Source organism: Python bivittatus, unplaced genomic scaffold (genome assembly GCF_059951505.1).
Source record: "Python bivittatus isolate LINGU-HERP-01145 unplaced genomic scaffold, Pbiv_v1 ctg000670_np1212, whole genome shotgun sequence".
NCBI classification, from domain to species: domain Eukaryota; kingdom Metazoa; phylum Chordata; class Lepidosauria; order Squamata; family Pythonidae; genus Python; species Python bivittatus.
Genome location: NW_028277094.1, coordinates 3,234,459 through 3,255,491, shown reverse-complemented (window position 1 = coordinate 3,255,491; position 21,033 = coordinate 3,234,459). Strand labels below are relative to the sequence as shown.

General features: G+C 44.1%; 1 protein-coding gene across 4 annotated transcripts; it reads left to right on the top strand.

The window, feature by feature from the left end:
* Nucleotides 1–2,189: 2,189 nt before the first annotated feature.
* SRPX2 (sushi repeat containing protein X-linked 2) lies at nucleotides 2,190–21,012 on the top strand. 4 transcript variants are annotated; one of them, XM_088151490.1, is made up of 11 exons: nucleotides 2,190–2,759; nucleotides 4,798–4,936; nucleotides 11,038–11,121; nucleotides 12,986–13,177; nucleotides 13,990–14,166; nucleotides 15,444–15,570; nucleotides 15,659–15,780; nucleotides 16,432–16,611; nucleotides 17,675–17,808; nucleotides 17,893–18,014; nucleotides 18,565–21,012. In XM_088151490.1, the coding sequence occupies exons 2-11, from the start codon at nucleotides 4,867–4,869 to the stop codon at nucleotides 18,743–18,745; spliced, it is 1,389 nt and encodes a 462-aa protein (XP_088007616.1). In that variant the 5' UTR covers nucleotides 2,190–2,759; nucleotides 4,798–4,866; the 3' UTR covers nucleotides 18,746–21,012. The 4 variants fall into 4 exon arrangements, with proteins under 4 accessions (XP_088007616.1, XP_088007615.1, XP_088007614.1 ...); XM_088151489.1 differs by having other exon boundaries at nucleotides 15,441–15,570; XM_088151488.1 differs by having other exon boundaries at nucleotides 17,675–18,014.
* The last annotated feature ends 21 nt before the right edge of the window (nucleotides 21,013–21,033 follow it).

Genomic DNA, 21,033 nt, shown 5'->3' with positions numbered 1-21,033 from the left:
CCAGGACTTTCTGTCAAATTTCAAACGGATGCCTGTCGCAAGCTCTGATTCTGCAGCATTTTTGCAGTTATTTGTTTAACGGCCCCTGTTTGGTTCATTAGATCATTTTATTTTATTTTATTTTATTTAGATTTTTTTTATTTTATTTCATTCTTTAAACAAATATTTGTACAAAAAAGATTTTTCAGCATTGAGAATAACATACAATAACGATCAACATCTCTTTCTGAACATCTGGTTGTATTGCATTGTATTGATAGTAACTTTCGCCATTATCCATTTTTGGCATTTCTTTTTCGAAAAAAGTAAGGAAAAAAGTTTGGACCCTACAAACAAAGTTCTCTAAGTTAAAAGTTTCCGACTAAATTAGCTGTCGATATAACTTTAACCCCTTATATAACTCCCAATAATTTTAAACTCTGGCTATACTATTTATTTCTATTCCTTCACATTCTTTACAATAAGAAACCCACTGTCATTGCTTCATTTTCGTCAATTAAATAGTTCATTAGATCATCTTACAGTAGTCTGGGCTGCCTGTTTGATTTAATATTTTAGCTGTTTTTATGTTTTTTCTAGTTTTGGATGCCGCCCAGAGCCCACTGGAGTTGGGCAGCCAATAAATGTAAATAAATAAATAAATAAAATAATGTTTTTAGCAGATTTTATGTTTTTTCTAGTTTTGGACGCCGTCCAGAGTGTGCTGGAGGTGGGCAGACAATAAATGTAATAATAATAATAATAACAGCAACAAATTCGAGAAACCTATGCCGGATCAGTCGTCACCCAGGTCAACAAGGGCCAGGTTAGGTGTTGGAGTTCTTGGGTATTTGGTATCCAAGTGGGCTGCAGGACTCAGGACTGTTGGCCGAGCAACCAGGGCCAGCAGCTGCAGGACTACTGGAAGAAAAGTTGCTTAACACCTGGGCAATTCCAGTCATTAGATACACAGCTGGATAGTGGACTGCACTCGAGCTGAACTAGAAGCCCCTTAATAGGAAGACCAGAAAACTAATGAGAGTGAATCATGCCCTTCATCCACACGGTGACGTTGACCGACTCTACTTACCAAGGAGCATAGGCGGGCTGAATGTTGCAAGTACACCAGACAGTTGAAGCAGAAAAAAGGGCATTGGAAGAATATCTGAAGGACAGCGAGGAAGATGCACTGAAGGTAGTAGCCCATGAAGGCTTACTGAATAGCAAAGGGACCGAACTGGCCTACAAGAAAGACCAAATGAAGAACAGAAAAGAGACATGGCAAGGCAAATTATTACATAGCCAGGCCACACACAGGCTAGCAGGAAAAGCAGATACAACAAGACCTGGCAATGGTTAAGAGCAGGAAAGTTGAAGAAAGAGACAGAGGGGCTAATTCTGGCTGCACAAGACCAAGCCTTAAGAACAATTGCATACAAAGCCAGAATCGAGAAGACCGCGACAGACAGCAAATGCCGCCTCTGCAAAGAAGCTGAAGAAACAGTGGAACACCTAGTCAGCTGCTGCAAGGAGATCGCACAGGCTGACTACAAAGAACAGCATGACAAGTAGCAACAATGGTGCATTGGAAGATCTGCAAGAAATACCATTTGCCTGCAAGTGAGAATTGGTGGGACCACAAAATAGACAAAGTCATAGAAAATGAAGAAGCTGAAGTGCTCTGGGACTTCAGAATTCAAATAGACAAGCACCTGCCACACCACACCCCAGACTTAACAATTGTTGATAAGAAAGAGAAAAAAGACTGGATAGTGGACATTGCAGTACATGGAGACAGCAGAAGAGAAGAAAAAGAACTGAAGAAAATCACAAAATACAAAGACTTGCAAATAGAAACAGAATGATTGTGGCAAAAGAAAGCAAAGATAGTACCAATAATAATAGGTGCCTTGGAGCAATCCCAAAACATCTGGAGCACCCCTTGAACCTATCGGCACTGACAAAATCACCATCAGTCAATCGCAAAACGCAGCTTTACTTGGAACAGCTTACATCCTGCGACAATACCTTTAATATTATTAAACAACATCTGCTTATCCCAGGTCCTTGGGAAGGACTCAATAGGTGGACAAAAACGCCAGATCCAGTCTAAGCATCTGGCTGACTGTGCCACCAACCATAAGAATAAAAATAATTGCATCCTTCCAATTTATTTCTTGCATCCTCCCCAAAGAGCTCAGCCAGTCAGCTTCATGGCTGAGTTGCTTTGGGAGCCTGGATCATCCTTCACTCTGCCTCTCGGTGCCCCATAGGTTTGGGGGCAGTGGCTTCATCATGCTGGAGTTCCTTTCCCCAAACTGGGCTGATCCTTCAAGCCTCCCACACGGTTGACGAGGAGAAACCAGGCTGGCAGGGAACAGAGTTCTGCACTTAAAAGATCAGTGAGGCAACACGCACGCCTGGTTGGCCTCTGTGCTCTCGAAACCATTCATTTGCAAGTCAAGACATCTTCCGGGCTGTTCATCTGGCAAGACTCCCAACGGACCCTTTGCAACCCTGGATCTGTTTGGGCTGAGAAAGCTGCTTAGGAAGTGTGTATCTCAGCCACTGCGCCCCCACTTCGCTCTTTCTCCCTCCTTTCGTGAGTCTCTGGCAACGACCAGCTGCCCCACATCTGGGCAACATTAGCCGAGCCTCTGACCTGTCAAAGAACAAACTGCTTGTTGGCGGAGAGTTTGCAGAAAGTTAAGACGAATTTCCTGGATGGCGTGAGAGAGAGGAACACGGAAGACTGCAGCACATCCAGCTGCAGAGGACGGGTAAGGGGGGAAAAAGCCTTTTCTTCCAGTAGAAAGTTCTGAAGTCATTAAGTTTTATTTTGTTTAAGAAACGTGTCAATCATTCAGACGTTTTTCAGAAAGGTTGATGTGATTAAAACCAAAAGGCAGCACTTAACGTGTTGGAGTAAGACCCACAGACCTTGGTGGTACTGGCTAGACATGTACCAAATTATGTGATAGTCATTTACGGTATGAATTTGGTTTGGTGTTACCCAGGTAGCCATGCTGGTGTGTAGTGATGCTGAATGGGTTTATCATCTTGGATTAGACGGTGCTGGACTCTGAGCGTCCTCCTTCCCCAACCTGGGATCTCTGGATGTCTGAGGACAATCACCCCATCCAGTACAATCCATCTAAAGGACTTCATGTTGGGCCAGACTGACTGATTTATTTATTGAATGGAATAAATGGTGCTCTTTCCAGTTTCACAATGCAACTAAATATAAGCTTTGAGGTTGACAGTAAATTACTCTATAGCTCCTAATAAGGCAATACGGAGGAGCAACTTTTTTTAAAAAATGCAAACAAAAATCAATTTTGTATTCTGGAGCAGAGCAAATGCTTTGTTGGAAAACAATCCGGTTTAGATTTGTGTTCTCTACTCTGGCCCTCACCGGCAATCCTGGGATTTAGGCAGAGTGATGGTTCTAGCTAAGTTAGGAACTGGATTTAATATTCTTATGGAGTATTCCCTCTTTGGATAGTAAAGTATATCACTACCTTTGTTTTGGAATATAGCCTGCTGTGTTTAGCATTTCTTCATCTGCCCCTATAGTTCTGCCTGTAGCACCTTCATAGGAGAAGTCTTTTCAAACTGCTTTAATAGAAGATGGAAAACATTACACCTCGGTCTTTACGTACAGGTATTTATTCAATGTAATTACTTGTATGCTGCCTCCTTAAGCATGGAGTAAGCATGTGCTTTATCCTGCAATAGTGCTCTACCCAGAGATTATGGGTGGATAACTCCTTGGATCCTCTGTGGGCTCCCTACTTTCTCAGGAGGAGATCAGCTTGATGCCAGCTGTAATCCACCATGTGGAGTCCCTGGGGTTCTCTGAGCTTGGTTGTTTGCTTGCAGACCCAACTAGGTAACATCTTCAGTGCTAGAAGGGAGTGGGGTTTGCTCTCTGTTTATATACAGTGGTTTGCCCTGCCAGTGTTGGTGGGGGTGTGGTTTTCTCCTTGGTAGTTCCTTGGTTGGGGTATTGTTTTCTGCTTGTTTGTTTGGTGTTAATCCCTGCTTATCTGGGTGTTGGTTGCTGGAGAGGATGTGTTCTGGTCTTTTTGTTTCCTTCTTCACTTTTTTATTGTCTCTTTTGAATGGTGTGTAAATGTGGTTTATCTCTGTCTGTTGATGGCTGATTTGTGTGAATGCCAAGCTTCCAGGAACTCCCTCGCATTTTTGGATTTAGCTTGGTCTAGGATGCTCACAGTTTCCAGCTGAAACTATGGTTGAGTCTGTCCATGTGTTGTGAGATTAAGGAGTTCTCATCATGTCTTCTGATTGCTACTTGGTGTTCATGGATGCACTCTGTTAGTCTTCTGCCTGTCTGTCCTACATAGTGGCTGTTACAGTCCTTACACTGTATGTTGTAGATGACTCCTGTTTTTTCTTCTTGGGCTACTGGGTCTTTTGGTTTACTTAAGATGTTTCAGAGGGCTTTAGTTGGTTTGTGTGCTACTGTGATGCCATGTGGTTGTAATGGTCTGTTGGTTGCTTCTAATAAATGTAATCCACCATTTATCTGGAGTCTCTCCAACACAACCTGTTGGAATTTGTTTTCAATACCCACTGAGCCAAGATCTGAAATTCAGAACCTGAAAAGGTAAACTGTTAAAAACTTCTGGAAGGATTTTTGTTAGACATTTTCGGTTTTCCATGTCTCCTTTGCTTTTCCCCTAAGAAACAAAACCTCTGCCAAATGAATAAATGTGCGGGCCAAATTTACATCTTTTATAGTCATTCTCCTTGCCTCTCTCGCACTAACCTCATGCCTTTTCTCCTTGGTTTTAGATTGAATTATCAGCCACAAAGGCATGCTGGTATTTCCCTGCTGGCTGCAATCTTCCTCTGAACACCAAGATGCTTCAAAAAGGATCACTTGTCTTCCTGCTTCTCTGGTCCAAAATGGTGACCTCTACCTGGTATGAAGGTAAGTACTGATGAACCACAACTGGAAAGGGAAATGGATGGCTACAACAAGTCAAATGTCTTTGGGGAGTCCACAACATACCTTGTTTCTGATATGTATCCAGAGTCATACTATGTTTAAGCCTGGAGATGCAGAGACCAGGGGTAGACAAACTGGACCATGTGTGACCCTCAATCTCATTTCTGCAAACCCCTCCAAGCCTCCCCAGTAATCTTGCTGGTAATGGAACAATGCTGCAATTTCTTGGTTATTTAGGGCACGGGGAAAAAAAGGGAAAGAAAAACTTGTGTGTATTCATATACTCTACATGAAATAGGGATGCTGAGACACATCCCCCAAAGAAATCCAAAGTCCTAAGCCTGCCAGAAATATCACCCTCCCAAGTCTTAGCCTCAAGCATTTCAGTGACATCTCAGCATCTCTAGTTAGAACTATTTTGGGGCTAAAGAAGGCATGAAAGATTATTTGGGGTTACTAAAACTGGGATACCTTGAATTCAAATACAGCCTTGATCATAGAAGCTTGTTGAATGACTTTGGGCCAGTCACTAATCCCTCTGCCTAACCTACTTCACTGGAGGTGGGGTGGGGGTTTGTGGGAATAAAATTGAAGGACAGAGTGCTATATATGCCACTTGATCTCCTGGATGACGGGGGTCTTAATCTCAGCGGTGGTGATGATAAAGATAAATTATTTCAGTCCTCTTGATTGGAGGACTAAACTGGATTAAAAATGTGGCGTGTAGAGGGAGATTTAACCTTTTCCCCTGCTCTGGACCTAATCTGGATCAGGCCCACTTGCCCATTCCTACTATTTGTCTGGGGGAAGTAGAACTCCCCTTCAAACAAAGGGGTCTTTCTCCCCATATCAATAGCAGGTGCGGGGACCTAATCCAGATAGAGAGGGTGCCAGTGCAGTGAATTAAACTCCATCTACTGGAGTTTTGATATGGCTTCAGCTCAACCTTCCTTTGCCCCATTGTGGCAGCTTCTGTAAGAAGAATCGTATATTCCACAGCAAATGTTCGTAGGGGAAGCCATACCATGGTTTGTTGAGATTGAAAGAATTGGTTTCTTTTTCTAGCAAGCCATGTGATGAAACCATGGGAGTTTCTTGTCCATTTATGAACTCTTATTTTAACAATAGCCATTTCTGCAGCCCTGAATCCTAGCTTATTGCTGACTTCTTCTGCCTCACTTACTTCTTCTGGCTACTGCCAGAAGGAATAGAGAACATAGATCAGGAACTTGCCATAAAAGTGATGGTTCCTTACTTTGTTGGCAAGACCTGCTGCAACATGTTTTTAACAAAGCAGGGTTAAAACAAATCCTAATGTATCATGGTGTGCAAACCTAAGCATATATAAACAAAATTACCATATGGTAGTTTCTCCCTGCTTGATAATAGGATGGGTCAAGATTAACCTAGACAAACCAATTGTCTGACTTGGCAAAGGGGCAGGAGGTATATTGACACATGACCCAACTCTTTCTTTGGCCTTCTGCAAAGACCACACTCCACCTGGAGATACCTTGGTTGGATTTCTGCTCCAAAGCAGCCAGTCAAAGAAATGTGAGGAGTTAAGCAACAAAGGGATGGCTTCAAATAGGCATCACACATTCCTTAGCCCCCCAACTGAGCCTGGAAGTCTACCCGGGGGGTAAGGGAAGACAGACACACATAAACATATGGGCCTGGGATCATCTCTTGAGATGAGTAAATATAGCTCTTCCCACACCACAGCTTTCCTGTGGTAGCAGATGCTATATTTTCCTAAAAGTTTCCATGCCTCATCTCTGGCTGATGGGAGCTTTTGGCAAGTGGTCAGTCTACAGCAGTTAGACACCACAAGTCAAGAGAGGGAAAAAAAACCCTTTTTCCATCCTTAGTAAAGTTTGCCTGTGTGCCTTATTAGAAATCCATCCATTGCCTGGTCGCTACTGCTAACAAGCAAATATTTTCAGGGGCACAGTTCTTCCCTCTTCGATGGATTACAAGATTTTGGAAACGTTGCAGCCAATGTGCTTGGCTCAGTGTGCATGAAGCTTAAAAGACATTGCCTGTCTAAAGTTGGCTATAAGATTCCTGCAATTTTTTCATAGCTTCAGGCTAGAAAAAAGTCGGATGGACAAAAACATCTCCCTCTTCCTCCAGTACCCAAGCTGTCTTCTTCTGATTAACAGAGAGCTGATTAAATGATGCTTAATCAATTCACTGAATAATCAGATTAAGCTGGGTGAAATATATGAAGTTCTACCACTTGAGGGACAGCTGTAGTAATCAATGGAAATGTTGGCAAGTCAGTGGGACAGCAAATACAACGCTGACCCAGTTTAACTCTTCAGAAATACACTCTGCTGGTAGAACTTCTGAGTCACGGCTTTCACAAAAGAGCACGGTTCTTCCAAATATGTCACCTTATCGTTGTCAACACCCCTTTAATCTAGCCCCATATCTGGCACAATATTTGTCCCTTTCATTGACTCTAAAGGGTGGATTTTTTTTTTTTAATGTCCTGCCTTCCTCAGTGACCAAGAGAGCATAAGATTTGGTGTGACTGCATCAGTAGCAAGGTGTAAAACCTACATGTGAGAGCAGAATTTGCCAGCACTGTCTCTGTGTGTTGGGGGCACCCTGATCCTTTTCCTGCCATTTGGGAATGGTGACGTTTGTACCCTCTTCTTAGCTGAACTTGCATTACAGGTAGCTGATGGCCTACTGGCATAGCGATCTGAGCCTGCTCGTTGCAGTCTTAAGAAAGAGATCCTGCATTTCACCCAGACCAACTCAGCCCTGTGCGTAGATTTCCAACACTAAGCTACAGCTGAATGGGAAAGAGTGATTTCTGCATTCCACAGAGGAGACGCTGTGACAACTGTATTTATGAACTCTAGAAACACAATGACTGTATTTCTCAAGAAGGCTGACTCAACCCTTTCCTTGTACAAGGTGGTAAAGCAGACATCAGACTTTCCCTTGAGGCTAGTGGCCTGGGAATTTGATGCTAGGCAAATTTAAGTGGGAAAAGATATGGGGTTGTCATCGTGTCTAGAGTAGGACTTTTTCCTCCTCTCTCTCTGGCTCCTCTGCTTCACTTAGAGAACCATGGAGAATGGGGCGGGCCAGTCTAGAAAAACAAAACTCCCAGTTCCAGTCCGATTCCCCAAATGGTAAAACAGTCGTTTTATTCAGATGAAGCAATATGGTGAGTTTTCGAGATATTTCAAACCTTTTTAGTGGGTTTGAGTAGCATGTCTTGTAGCCCTCGGGAAACTGCCCTGTGATTTTCACCCCAGGGTTTGTGGCATCTGGCCCATGTTGAGCCTCAGCGTCCCGCCACTTAGGAGCACAATGGGACTCTCAAAGCAAGCCAAACATCTGGCATTTGGCTTAACAGACATGCAGTTTCAGGGTTAAAGTAGGGCAGAAGGAATACATGCATCATTTCAATCACCAGTAACTAAAATTAGATGAAAAGAGATAGGACCATTTGCAAGGGGGAACCGTAATGAATCAGAAAAATGAACAAGCAGTGGGGAGGATGAACTGTATTGTGTGGAACGGGAAGGAACCAGTGGAAATATGACCTCATTGAATTGAAATGCCACCCACCAGTGCTTCCTCATTCATTCAGGATCCAAATCAGTTTTCTGCCATGTGCCACTGAAAGTATTTGTCTCCCTTGTGCTCTGCTGAACTTCACAAAGGTAGCAACGAAACCAAGTCTGTCTTGTCTGAAGAGAGGAAAAAGAAACAGATCAATCCTTGGGTATTCTTAGGAGTGTCTCTTCTTAGTGATGGAATGAGCACTCTGGAGGAAGAGTGGGTTAGCTACAACTTCTGCCCTTCTCCAGGAACCGAAATCCCATAAGTCGGACCACAGCTTTCCAGACTAAGAGAAGTCTGAAGGCACTCCAGTTATGGAGACAATACAAGAAGCTTCTTAGGTACTGAGTTTTAAAAGAGCATTGTTTTTGTAACTCTCTATTAGTGCAGTAGTTTCAGGTCTTCCATTGAAACAGTTCACCGTCTCACCAGAGACATGCTCTGGGGTGTTTGACTGAGGATCACAGTGCTGTGGAGTCACCTAGAGGAACAAAGGATTCTAGCGGGACTTCCTTATCCATAAACATAGAGTTCTCCTCCTGTGGCTGGTTTTGCACAACATGCTAACCCATACGTGGTTTGTGGCTTTGCATAGTGGGTGAATCCAGCCAATTGTGCTTTGATTAATAAGCCACGGTTAAGCAAACCACACCTTGGCACAAGGAGCAGTTCCAGGCATTGGAAGAAGTCCACTTGGAGAGTCATCTGCCCACAATGTTAGCTCCATGAATAGATTTAAGTTCTGCCTTGGCTAATGCTGTTTCCAAGTCACTTCTGTGGCTTCATAGATAAGCATGTACTTAATCTGGGGTTGCGGCTGGGGAAAATGGTATTTCTGCAGGACTCCTTTCTGAGAAGATATGCTCTAGCACAATGTTTCTCAACCTTGGTGACTTTAAGACATCTGGACTTCAACTCCCAGAATTCCCAGCAATGCTGGCTGAGGGAATTCTGGGAGTTGAAGTCCACATGTCTTAAAGTCACCAAGGTTGAGAAACATTGTGCTACAGCATATCTTAAAGTTGCTTTCTTTTGACACTAGTACACCAATATGCACACATTAGTCATTCTTACTTTCTAACATAACTTGAGTTTTACTCAATTTCCCTGGATGGTCGAAAACTTACTTATACAAGGTCACCTTGGTTCCAGTACAAAGGAATGAAAATCACTGTAGCAAAAGACTCCTGGTTTTGTTCCTTTGCTTTGGGTTTGAAAAGCAAAAATCAAGCAAAGAATCAGGAATTCTGTCCTCAAACAAACAGTTCCAGTCCAAAAACAACCAATTCTTAAAAATGCATTTTTTCACATCTGGTCTGGCCAAGTTTAGTTGCCTCTTACCCAGTTCAGATCCATCCTATCATTTATTAACATCGTCTGATAGAGACAGTGGTCCTTGTTTTTCATGTCTGCAATGCCCATATTGCTGTTTCCCTTCAAGATAACATCTCCTGGTTCCCAGTTACTCACTGCTGATGGCTATTCTCCAATCTGTTATATGTTAAATTCATTTATTCAACAAGACTCTCCTACATTATGTGTTTCCTCTGAGTTGTGAGACTTTCCAGTGACACAGATCCCCCACAGCACTCAATTAACTATACGTGGCTCTTGGACACACCCAGTCTTCATCGCATTAATTTGAGGAAGGTTTTTCCCTCTGTAAGGTTTCCCTCTGTCAATATTTGTGCAAATCTCAGATTCCCTACATCACAAATACTATTTTGACCACAAAGATAACAACACTCAAATCTGAACACTGAAAATTGAGAGGCTTTGTTTACACCCTCACTCTGTTGTGGATTTAGCTTAGAATGTTGTATGAATCCAGACACTATGCTCTAAAAAGTGTTATGGCTTAACACTTTCAGAGACCCAGCCTCATCTTGGCTCAGTGTGGCAGGACTGGGAGCTATATGTGAAAATGTGTGGAAAGTTAAGTGCAAGAGCATGCTGACAAGTCTAAACTATTTTTAGGGGTGTATCCTTCACCCTCAAATGCTCTTTTGTTTCAGTCTATCTTAATTGAAGAAATATCTTTTGCATCCCATCTTGGACTCTTCAAATCTATAGGGCAGGGCATGCTTTAGTAGGCCCATCTGCACTGTGCTGACACTCCTTCCACCGTGTTTCTTTGATGTGTTCAACTTCCAATGACCTCATGCCACTGGGACAACACACAGTACTGTGAACATTTACCTGAGTTGTTGGTTGGGAAATGAGGGTCCTTTTGTTTTTACTTTCCTAATGAATTAACATAGCTACTTGCCACTCTTTTTGTCAAGTGTTTTTAGTTGCACTGTAACCCAAAAGATATCTAAAAGGAAAATCAAGTAAAGAAAGTGATCCAAAAATGGGCTTTTCTGGATCAACAGGCAGAGTTCTAAACCCATAACAGCGTGGACCATAAAATAATGAAGTCACCCTATTCCAAAATCAGGTAGAAAAATATGACTGATGTACAGAGGTAGGTGTTGTGTTCCTTTCTCCTCCAGGGTCTGGCTACTCTGCTGCAGAAAGGCAGACCGATGAGGTGTACCTTAAGGAAACCTCCAGTGTTCCTGCTCCAGATCATCAAGGTACCCACTGCTATTGTGAGCTTCATTGTTGTGAGGGAGGAGAAAAGTGGGACCACTTCACCATGGTCTTGGTAGAACTTCACCTCATGGTTTTAACCATTATTTGTTGAATCAAGAACAAGAGCTGATTCAACAAATTCACACCCAATGCTCCAACAAAGCCATGTTTTGGCAAAGCACAGGGTGTGAACTTAACCATTAGATTTGTAAGAAATGGTTTATGGCTTAGTGTGGTAGGCAAACCTGGCTACTATTGCTTGTCCAACACACCAAAGTAAAAAGAAATCATGGCCTAGCACAATGTGAATAAGGGTATGCAGGTGACCCTACCTGTCCATTACTTGAATCTGTGAGGAGGCTTAGAATCACTAAGCCCACTTTGGCACTCATGCCTTTCCTGGCCACACTATTTAATAGCATTGAGTATTGAGAAGAAAGGTCTCCACATTCCTTGGGCTTTTCCACACCAACCCTGTTCCTCCTTGCAAGAGCCTCTGTCTAACATTTCATGAGAAGTAAGCACTTCCTTGTTAGCAAAAGATGACAAAAGATGCAAAGAACTGATGTGGTCATGCTTTCCTTTCTATCTATTGGGAGTGCTAAGAAGTGGAATCCGCTCCTCCTGAACTCTTCCTCCAAGGTCAGGATCAATACCTGGGCAGCTACTAAGACCCCAGCAGGGCCAGTTCTTGTCCTTCCACCTTGTTGGAATATACATTCATTTCTCAATGTGGTGTCATCATGGGATAAATGCGGGGAATTAAAATGCAGGTAGACTTCTCCATTTAATGTTCTTTGCAACATTGCTCTGGGTGGTGTTGTCATCAAGTAAATACATTAGGAGCCACATTACTTAGGCCCCTCCAAACCTGAAGTTGGCCCTATCCTCAAGTTTACAATGTGAGGGTGACTTCCTCCTACAACTATTGATGGTGCAAGTTCTCACTTGGAATTTCCTTCTGGGAAGAAAACAAGAGGAATGTTGCTAAAAACCACCATCAATAGACTTTCTTCCTTCCTGCAGATTAGCCCCCTAGCCAACCGTGGGATCCCGTGGGGACCGTTGGTAGCTACAATTTGTGGCTGGAAAGTCTAACAAAAAGTAGAACTGATGTTCAGAGGGGAAATAACAGTCCAGACAAAAGTCATTTACTGTGGTTCCCAAATTCAGAATAAAATGTCAAATTAGGCACAGCTGGTTGGGGAAATGTTAAAGCTATGGCCAGTTCCCTAAATCTTTGTTTTCAGACATTTTAAAGAATAAGAATGGAGAGGATTCTGTTGAGCATGTGGGGAATGCCTTCCACTTGTCACCACATTACAACTGGTCTCCATGTATTGTGGTCTCTGGTATGCTTCTTGTTTAGCCTATAGCCATGGTTCACAGACTCAGCTAAATCCATCACCTCCTCTTGCAGGAATTAATTTCTGGTCAGAATGGATAATAAACTGAATGGAGGGCAAAGGACTAATATACTACAAGGAAAGAAGTATCATAACAATCCTTCCTCTCTCCTTTTTTTAGCATTATGGCGCAACCATTCTCTACTTCCTTTTATGTACATCCTGCCTTTTCCAATGCTGAGAACTCCACCCGTAACGTGCAATGAAACACAGCTGTGCCATGCAAATAAAAAACCAAACAGCAATCCGTTATTAATTTCAGTTGACCACGTAGGACAGCTACACAATGTACCTACACAGGATGGGAAAGAATGATTTGGCCGCCATTGCAAAGTAGGCCTAGTTCTTCACCTCCATCTTATTGCCAAAGCTGGAGCAGAACCAGACATGGTTCTATAGAAGCAAGCGAAGCCTGAGATCATGAAAGATTTTCTATACTATCCTTTCTTTTTCCCCCTAGTTCCTCAGTGGTGTCATCCACTAGTCATTTATAATGGAGAGGCTATTTGCTATTCACCCCGTGGAGGAAATTACCGCAGCAGCCTGGGGACACGCTGTGGGATTTCCTGCAAACGTGGGTATCGCTTGATCGGCCAGAGGTCTGTGCAATGCTTACTGAACCGGCATTGGTCTGGGATTACCTACTGTAGACGTAAGTATTGGCTCTGATTCCCCTCTGAAGTCAATCCCCACCAGAATCATGTCTGTCTTCAAAATAACCCATTACAGTTTGGGGGTGTAAGATCAAGCTACCAAGAGATGTATCCAAGGTTTGAGGTTTTGCAAGTCAAGCAGACAAGGGTTTGTCTTATGCATTATGCTAAGCCATAATTTATGCTATATGGGGGGGAAATCCCAATTGTCCAGATTCACGCACTACAGATGGCCAAAATCATACTGTAGCTTAGCACAGTCTCTGAACAAGATCAATGGGTTCTTTAGAAAGACGTTGAACTAGTCCTATTTCCAATCTTTCCTGGAATACGTTGGCCTAAATTTTCATCAAAGAAGGGATAGTCCCTGGGCCTTTTTTGAAAACTGGAATAGAGCCCCGATTTACAGAACCATGCCACCAGACTCTTCAAGGACAGGATTTAAGCACAATGGAACTGGATAAAAATTTCAGTGAGTAAATTTTGGCTAACTCCTGGAAGAACTTTCAGGAGTTAATAATCTCTCTTCCAACAACAGAGTAAAGTGGTGAACAGGCTTGAATTTATGCTACATTTTCATTGCAAACTGAAGGTTTTCGTTTTGTGGGTAAGGGAACAGAAAATCAAGGTGGTATTGGAACAAGAATGCTAGATTGTGATTAGGGCCAGGTTCAAGTTCACTGGGTGACTTTGGCCCAGTTGTTCATTCTCAATCCAGTCCGCTTCACCACCATTGGAGTGGAGAATACAGAACTCCTTATAAAGTGAGATATAAATCAGTAAGTAATTTTTAGATTCTTTATCTCTGCAGAGATTCGATGTCACACACTGCCAGCATTTCAGCATGGGTCATACCAGTGCTCCAGTGGAGTGAAGGTTGATTCTCACTGCGACTACAGCTGCCAACTGGGATATCATCTAGAAGGTGATCGCAGTCGTGTCTGCATGGAAGATGGGCGCTGGAGCGGTAGCGTGCCAATTTGTGTAGGTAAATTCTCGCCCTTCCAGGGCTGTCCTCCTTCCAGCCCACATTCAAAGGGAGAAGTCAGCTCAGCCCATCTACAGCATATAAATGTGATGAAGCAGTTGCTCCAAACCGGAGCTGAGCATCTACACTTCTCTAAAGCCACTTGGTATACAGGAACCCAGCAGTGGTGACTGCTGGGGTATGAATATTTGGGGCAATGCTGAGTATCTACCATATCACTCTCTTGTGCTCTCCAAATCCACAAAAACAGCTTTGAGTTGACCATGGTCATCCTTAAAGCCACCAACCTCAAAACAGAAAACACTGTATGAGGCAATTGGTGAGCCCACTTGCTGACCTGAGAGGCACAACATTCACATTGTCCTGCCCAGCAATGTGTGTTCTAATTTGGCTTTTTAAAAAAATATATTTAAAATATCTGAGTGTTTGTCACTGGGGAGAGCTGCAGACCATCAAGGCACCATTCCTTTATTTAGTGTTCAGGTAATCCTCACTCAGTGACAATTAGGACTAGTGATGCAGTCACTAAACAAAACATCACTTGACCACAACAGACTCACAATATCACTCCCAGTCATTAAGCGAGTCACTGGGGGTTGTTAAGTGAGACATCACATGACCACGACTTGCCATTTTACTGCCAGCTTCTCCATTGGTTCTGCTTGTCAGAAGCTGGTTGTGAAATGCACAAATGGCAATCACATGACTGCAAGAACACTGCAATAGCCGTAAGTGCAAGGACCGGTCGTATAGTTACTTTTTTTAGCACCGTTAAGTTCAAAAAGTCACTAAACAGGCAGTCGTTAAGCGAGGTCTACTTCTATTGAAACAACAGAGAAATAAGAACATGAAGCTGCAGGAGCATCCACCTGCAGAGATAGGGAGGTGGGGAGATAGATCCCCCAATGAAGAAACACCCCACTCCCAAGCTCTGCAGAGCTCCAGTGGGTTTTTACCAGAAAACCACATTCCAGAATTTGGAACAAATAAATAAGGTCAGCTCTCAGGGACATCATCACGGGATTGCATGGGTATAGTGCTCATTCAGGAGCTTCACAAGCATTACATGGAGGTGTCCTGACTTGGAATTAACCCATTTTACCCAGCTGGAGTTCTTTTCAAATTCTTAAGTCATGCTCAGAAGCAAGCATTATAATTGCACAAATGACTCCGGCCACACAGTACGCAAAGACGACATGATTGCTTGCCATCCTTCTGAACTGGCCATTCTGTTGCTGCCTCTTTCCATGGAATTCTTTTCCCATTCTCCCAAGCAGACATAGAGCCTCCCCACATCCGGTGTCCGGATTCTCGAGAGCGAATAGCAGAGCCTGGCAAGCTGACCGCCACGGTTTATTGGGATCCACCCCGGGCAAAGGACTCTGCTGATGGCATCATCAAAAAGTGAGCTCGCTGGGGACATTTAAGGGTTCAAGGAAGTCTGCTCTGTGGTATCCTACACTGAATGTGTCTGTCTGTCGTTTGAGTCCAGAATGACACGCCGGGGCCCAGAGCCAGGATCCGAGTTTTCAGAAGGAGAGCATCTTATTCGCTACACTGTCTACGACCAGGCGTACAATCGAGCTACGTGCAAATTTTTGGTGAGGGTCCGAGGTGAGGAATAAGATGCCAGTTCCTGCCCAAACCACTCTAAAAGAGTGCCCTAAAATTCTGACAGGACTTCCCCTTTCCCCTCAGGCTGCTATCATTACTAACATCTCTGTGGTCAAGATTGTATTTTGTGGATCCCATGTTGGGATCCCACACTGTGCTAAGCCATAACATGATAGAATGGCCAACCAGTATGGTATAGTGGTAAAGATGGAGCCCCAGGTGAAAGGTCTACCTCAACCATGGAAGTTCGGTGGTGACCTGAAGCTCATCAGGAACTCAGTTGACTTATCTCACAGGATTGTCATTATGGGGAACAAAATGGAGGACAGAGTACTATGAACACCACCTTGAGCTCCTGTGGAAAAGAGGGGTATCTGTGTAGAGAATGAATACACCTATTAAATGGTTGATTTGGTTTTGGCTAGGCACAGTATGGGAGCCCAGCCTCACATCTGTAGCTTGTTTGGTCACACTTTCCAAATGTTACATATTTCAGGAGTTAGTACATGGTTAGAAGGGGTTGCCTGGAACCACCTGAGCATGACAAATCTGGAGTACCTTTGCAGCTTGTCCAGGGGGCTTCTGAAGAGTTTGAGTTTTGCTGAGCCAAGGAATCTTTCTCATTCCTAGTCACTAACTTTCCTTCTACAGTGAGTCGCTGTCCCACCCTGAAAGTGCCCGAACATGGTTATCTCAGCTGCACTTCAGCAGGGGACAACTATGGTGCCGTCTGCGAATACCACTGCGATGGAGGCTACGAACTCCAGGGTGCCACTACACGGGTCTGCCAGTCCAGTCGCCAGTGGTCAGGTTCTCAGCCCAGGTGTACCTGTGAGTGAATCTGGGATTTGAGACAAGGGTGGCCATGCAGAAGGACCACAAAGCGCTCTCAGAGGTTCATTTGTTCTGCCCTGTATCAAACTATATTGCTGCTCTCATGTATAGTCTGATGTGGAAGTCCTGACAGCAGGACAAGAGATGGCCAAAATTGGTGGAATCAAAAGTGTTGAATTTCACACGTCCTGCCAAGTCATTCTTTTAAAAAAACAATAAAATAAAAATTGGTTTATTGATAACTCAACAAACCATAAACCCCACCAGCAAACAACAGTGGCCTTTGGGTTCCCACAAAAGCTGCCCCTTCAACACAGCACAGCTAGTAAAACATTTCGGGATGCCAGGATTAGAGTCATTCAGATAACTGAAGTGGAACAGTGGAAGGAGAAACGAAAGGAACAAAAGGACCATCTCTGAGGGCCTACAGCACACCAAACTTTGCAGGCAAAGTCTCTGCCTCTTAGACCTTTGCTCTATTCCATAAAGGTTCATTTAAGAAGAGTCAAGAACCTGACTGATACCTTTTCTTTTTAAAAGTTTCCTTTTGACAACGGCAAGAGCCCCACGTTGTGCAGAGCCCACAACGGGCGAGTCTCTGGGCTACAAACAGCTCTCCCCACCCCCTTCAGTCACACCTTACCAAGCCCTGTCCAACAAGAATTGCCAAATGTCCCGGGCTGTTTTTTCACCTTCCTGAGATGGGAAACTCCTGGAAAGAGGACGAAAAAGCCCTAAAGTATTTGCTGAAAAAGATTCCCCCCCCCCACAAAGAAGTTAATGAAACCCAGAAAAAAACCTTGCAGGGACCACACGTGATATAGCTGCTCCTGTTTGCATCTTTGCACCTTTCTAAGTACTGCAATCCTCACACTGCCCCAAATTACTCCATGCTGCTTCTGCCAGCCCTAAAAGTTGCTCTCCACCCCCCTAAGCCAAGGTTTGGTTTAGGCTTAACACGCTGCTCCTGTAATTGTGGATTACAGCTTGCATTTTAGCACGCTGGATAAAGCCAGTCACCATCAGCACATTCGACCTCTGCTTTCTCCTTTTCCCAAAGCCATGCAAATCAACACGGATGTCAACTCGGCCTCCAGACTTTTGGATCAGTTTTATGAAAAGCACCGGCTGCTCATCGTCTCGGCTCCTGACCCCTCTGACCGCTACTACAAGATGCAGAACGCCATGTTGCAAGTAAGCCTGTCCATCTTCCCCACTCCCTGCTCCCCTTTGCAGCCACAAGGCTCTGAGCTGGCATTGCTTTTCTCTCCATTGCAGCAAGCCACCTGCGGGCTGGAGTTGCGCCACGTGACTGTGATTGAACTGGTGGGCTTGCCACCTCATGACACGGGGCGGATCCGGGAGCTCCAGCTCTCAGAAAAGATCGTTGAAGAGTTGAGGTGAGTGGAGGCGGCAGGAAACCAGGCAAGGCCAAAAGAATGCCCTCTGTAGCCATAGGAGCCCATTAGAAGCCTCCTTCACCATCCTTCAAATTATCAGGACAAGTGACCGTAATCAAAAAGCTTTAAGAAATAAGGAGTGTGGTATAATCAACTCCTGGGACTCCCTGCCACCAGATGTAGTGAGGAACGTTTAAGTAAGAACACAACTCCAGAACCACATCTGGTTCTTCAAGGGGGTGCAGTCTGTTTTCGTCCTAGGCCCGCTTGTTGCTTTAGAGAGCAGCCCATCAGGGATCATCCAGAGAGCCCATGTGGCTTTAATCTAAAAGCAGGTAAGGCAGATCCGTGGAGACAGAGCTTTGGTTCAGGCTGCAGGCATCACCTAAGGAAGGACAAAAGGGAGAAAATAGCCAGGTCCAAGGCCCCACAGCAACCCGAACTTTGCAGGCAATGTCTTCTCTTGATGCTCTGCTACCTTCTCCAAAACTTCATTTAGCAAAAGAGCAAATGGCCTAATCAATACTTCTTTAAAAAATTATTTCTGCAGGCAATTCCTGCACATCTCTCGCTCTCGCTTCAACGCAGTGTTAATTGACAAATACGGCACAGACCGCGACCGCTACATCCAGCCAGTGACGCCTGATGAGCTGTTCTCCTTTGTCGATACTTACCTGCTGAGCGCCCAGGAACAGTTACGGCGAGAACAGAACAGGGATGTGTGTGAGTGAGAAGGCACTGCCCGGTTGCCTTTGGCCACCAACGCTGACCCAGCGGTCTCGTTTCACATTAGCCTTGGCTAGAGGTGAAACCAAAAAGCAACAGCTGGATTGCAATCGAGGGGGCCAGCAGAAGCTTCTCTCCTGATCCTGAAAGCAGGAAAGCAGTGTTCCCATGCCCGGTGATTATCCATCAGTCTTGGAGGCACTATTCCAAAGGACATGCTTACTCGTACGTACACTTTTCCATAAAGAGCACCTAGACTCTTTTGCCTGGATCCCAAATGTCTTCCCTTTACAGAGCAGGGCTGGAGGAAATCAATGGGTTTGGACCCCAATTCCCATCAATCTCAGCCAGCATGACTAAGGATTACCAGAATTGTGGTTTAACATCTAGAGAACTGCAGCACGAGCCCAGCTCTAGCAATCATCTAATTGAGATAAGAGTGGTGAACGACAGGATTTTCTGAGTTCCCCTTTCTGCTCTCTTCTTAGCTTGCCTCTCCTTTGGGGGCACGCCCAGGAGATAGGGCTAACCAAAAATTAAGTTGCACTCGTTATAAACTCATGGACTAGAATTTTTCACCTCTCATCCTGGTCAAACACAATCCAACTTTCTTGAGTTTGGGGCTCTCCAATTGGAGATGAGGCAAGACTCTGAAACCACAGGGCTTCCAGCTTCAAGCTTACTATTAAAAAAAAGTGTTTTGCAAACTTGGATATGATGTCAGGAGAAGAGATATTTAAAGAGACAGGGCAGTGAAAAGGAAGGAAATCATGTACAGATGTCTATTTTGCTATGACAGTATCACAGGCTATAGACAGAAGAAAACCAATGTTAAAGAGGGGGTTCCTTGTAGACCCACATTTCCAAGATGCTTGTCCACAGCAGCATCAACACTATGGCCTGGATTCCCCACTGAGACCAGACTGACCCTCTCCCTAGTAGTTTTTAGGAAATCATTAAAAACTTTTGAAAGAACTTTTCAATAACATCACCTATGCCTCTTGTTGCTGTTATGATCTCTCTTGGTTTGGGTGATCTGGATTGTATGTTGTTTTCATTTTGCTGTTTTTATTCTGACATTGCAAGTGCTGAGCATCACAAGACTGCAGCAGGATCAAAATGAAAGAAATAAATTCATTTGTAAGACTGCTAGCTTTTAAAGCAAAAACGGGACGGTTGGGGCCCTTCAGCTGTTGCAGGCGACACCGCCTTTCGCGGTCCTCAACATTGGCCACGCTGGCTGGGTTTAGAGAAGTTCGCAGTCTAACATATGGAAGCCAGAGGATGGCTCCCCTGGCTTTAGATTAAAAACAGTCAGGGCCAGAGGCCACTTCAAAGAAAAAAAATGATTAAGAAGGGGAGGGTGCTCCTACAAGCTTCCTCCTGACCTCAGCAAGCATTAAAGCAGGAATGCCCACTGTGTGCAGACTCAAAGAATGAAAGGGAAAAAAATCAAATTCCACTAAGTCTCAATGACTGAATCTTCTTAAACAAACCACCACAAAAATAAGCATCAGAACACAAAATCAAAGAACATATTCCCAGTACTGTAGAGTTAAAAGTCAATGAACAAACTCCTAAATGATGGGGAGAAGGGCTCTTGTTTTCTATCTAAAAGGCCTTTTTCAGAGGGAATGAAGAACCACCATGGAAGGTCTGAAATGGGAGCTCTCCAGCAGATCCCTTCAGTGGTGATGAGATCCCAGACCATATTGAGGCAGTTTACCAAGTTCCACTACCCCCATCACCACCCCCTGCATCACCACCAATGCCAGACTTGCCCAGATGAGAGGGACTGTAATCTGTCTGCTAACCCACCTCCATCCCTGACTGCTTTCTGATCCTTTGAGACCTCCTCAAGAAGAACAATAAAGCAGCAGCAGATGGTTGAAGGTTTGGTGGCTGATAGAAGATCATAAACAGAGCCTGGCTAGACCAGACTGAAGATCAACCCCATGCTTTCAAACAGAAGAACACAACGTTCCTTGGGACTGCTTCCTAAAACCAGGATTAAGGCAACTGCTGCTTCTAATACCGAAGAGAGTAGTCATCATGATAGATTTGTTCTCCATTCATTTGCCCTCCCTCCTTTTAAAACCATCTATTTAATGAGGTTCTTTTCTGTCCTGGATCCTCCGCCATTCCACTTCAATGAATAACTGAAGATTATTCAGTTGGACATTACAAGAGAAAAACAGACTTCTTGCTGCTTCTTTTCTTCATATTAGTGACATTTTATACATCCTCCTCCTCCCCTCCCCCTCTTCCAGCACTATAACCTTTCCTTGTAAGT

Coding starts and splice junctions, on each gene's coding strand:
- SRPX2 (XM_088151487.1), top strand. CDS start 4,867: ATGCTTCAAAAAGGATCACTTGTCTTCCTGCTTCTCTGGTCCAAAATG. Junction 14,167..15,440: donor TAGCGTGCCAATTTGTGTAG/GTAAATTCTCGC, acceptor CATTCTCCCAAG/CAGACATAGAGCCTCCCCAC. Junction 15,571..15,658: donor GCTGATGGCATCATCAAAAA/GTGAGCTCGCTG, acceptor GTTTGAGTCCAG/AATGACACGCCGGGGCCCAG.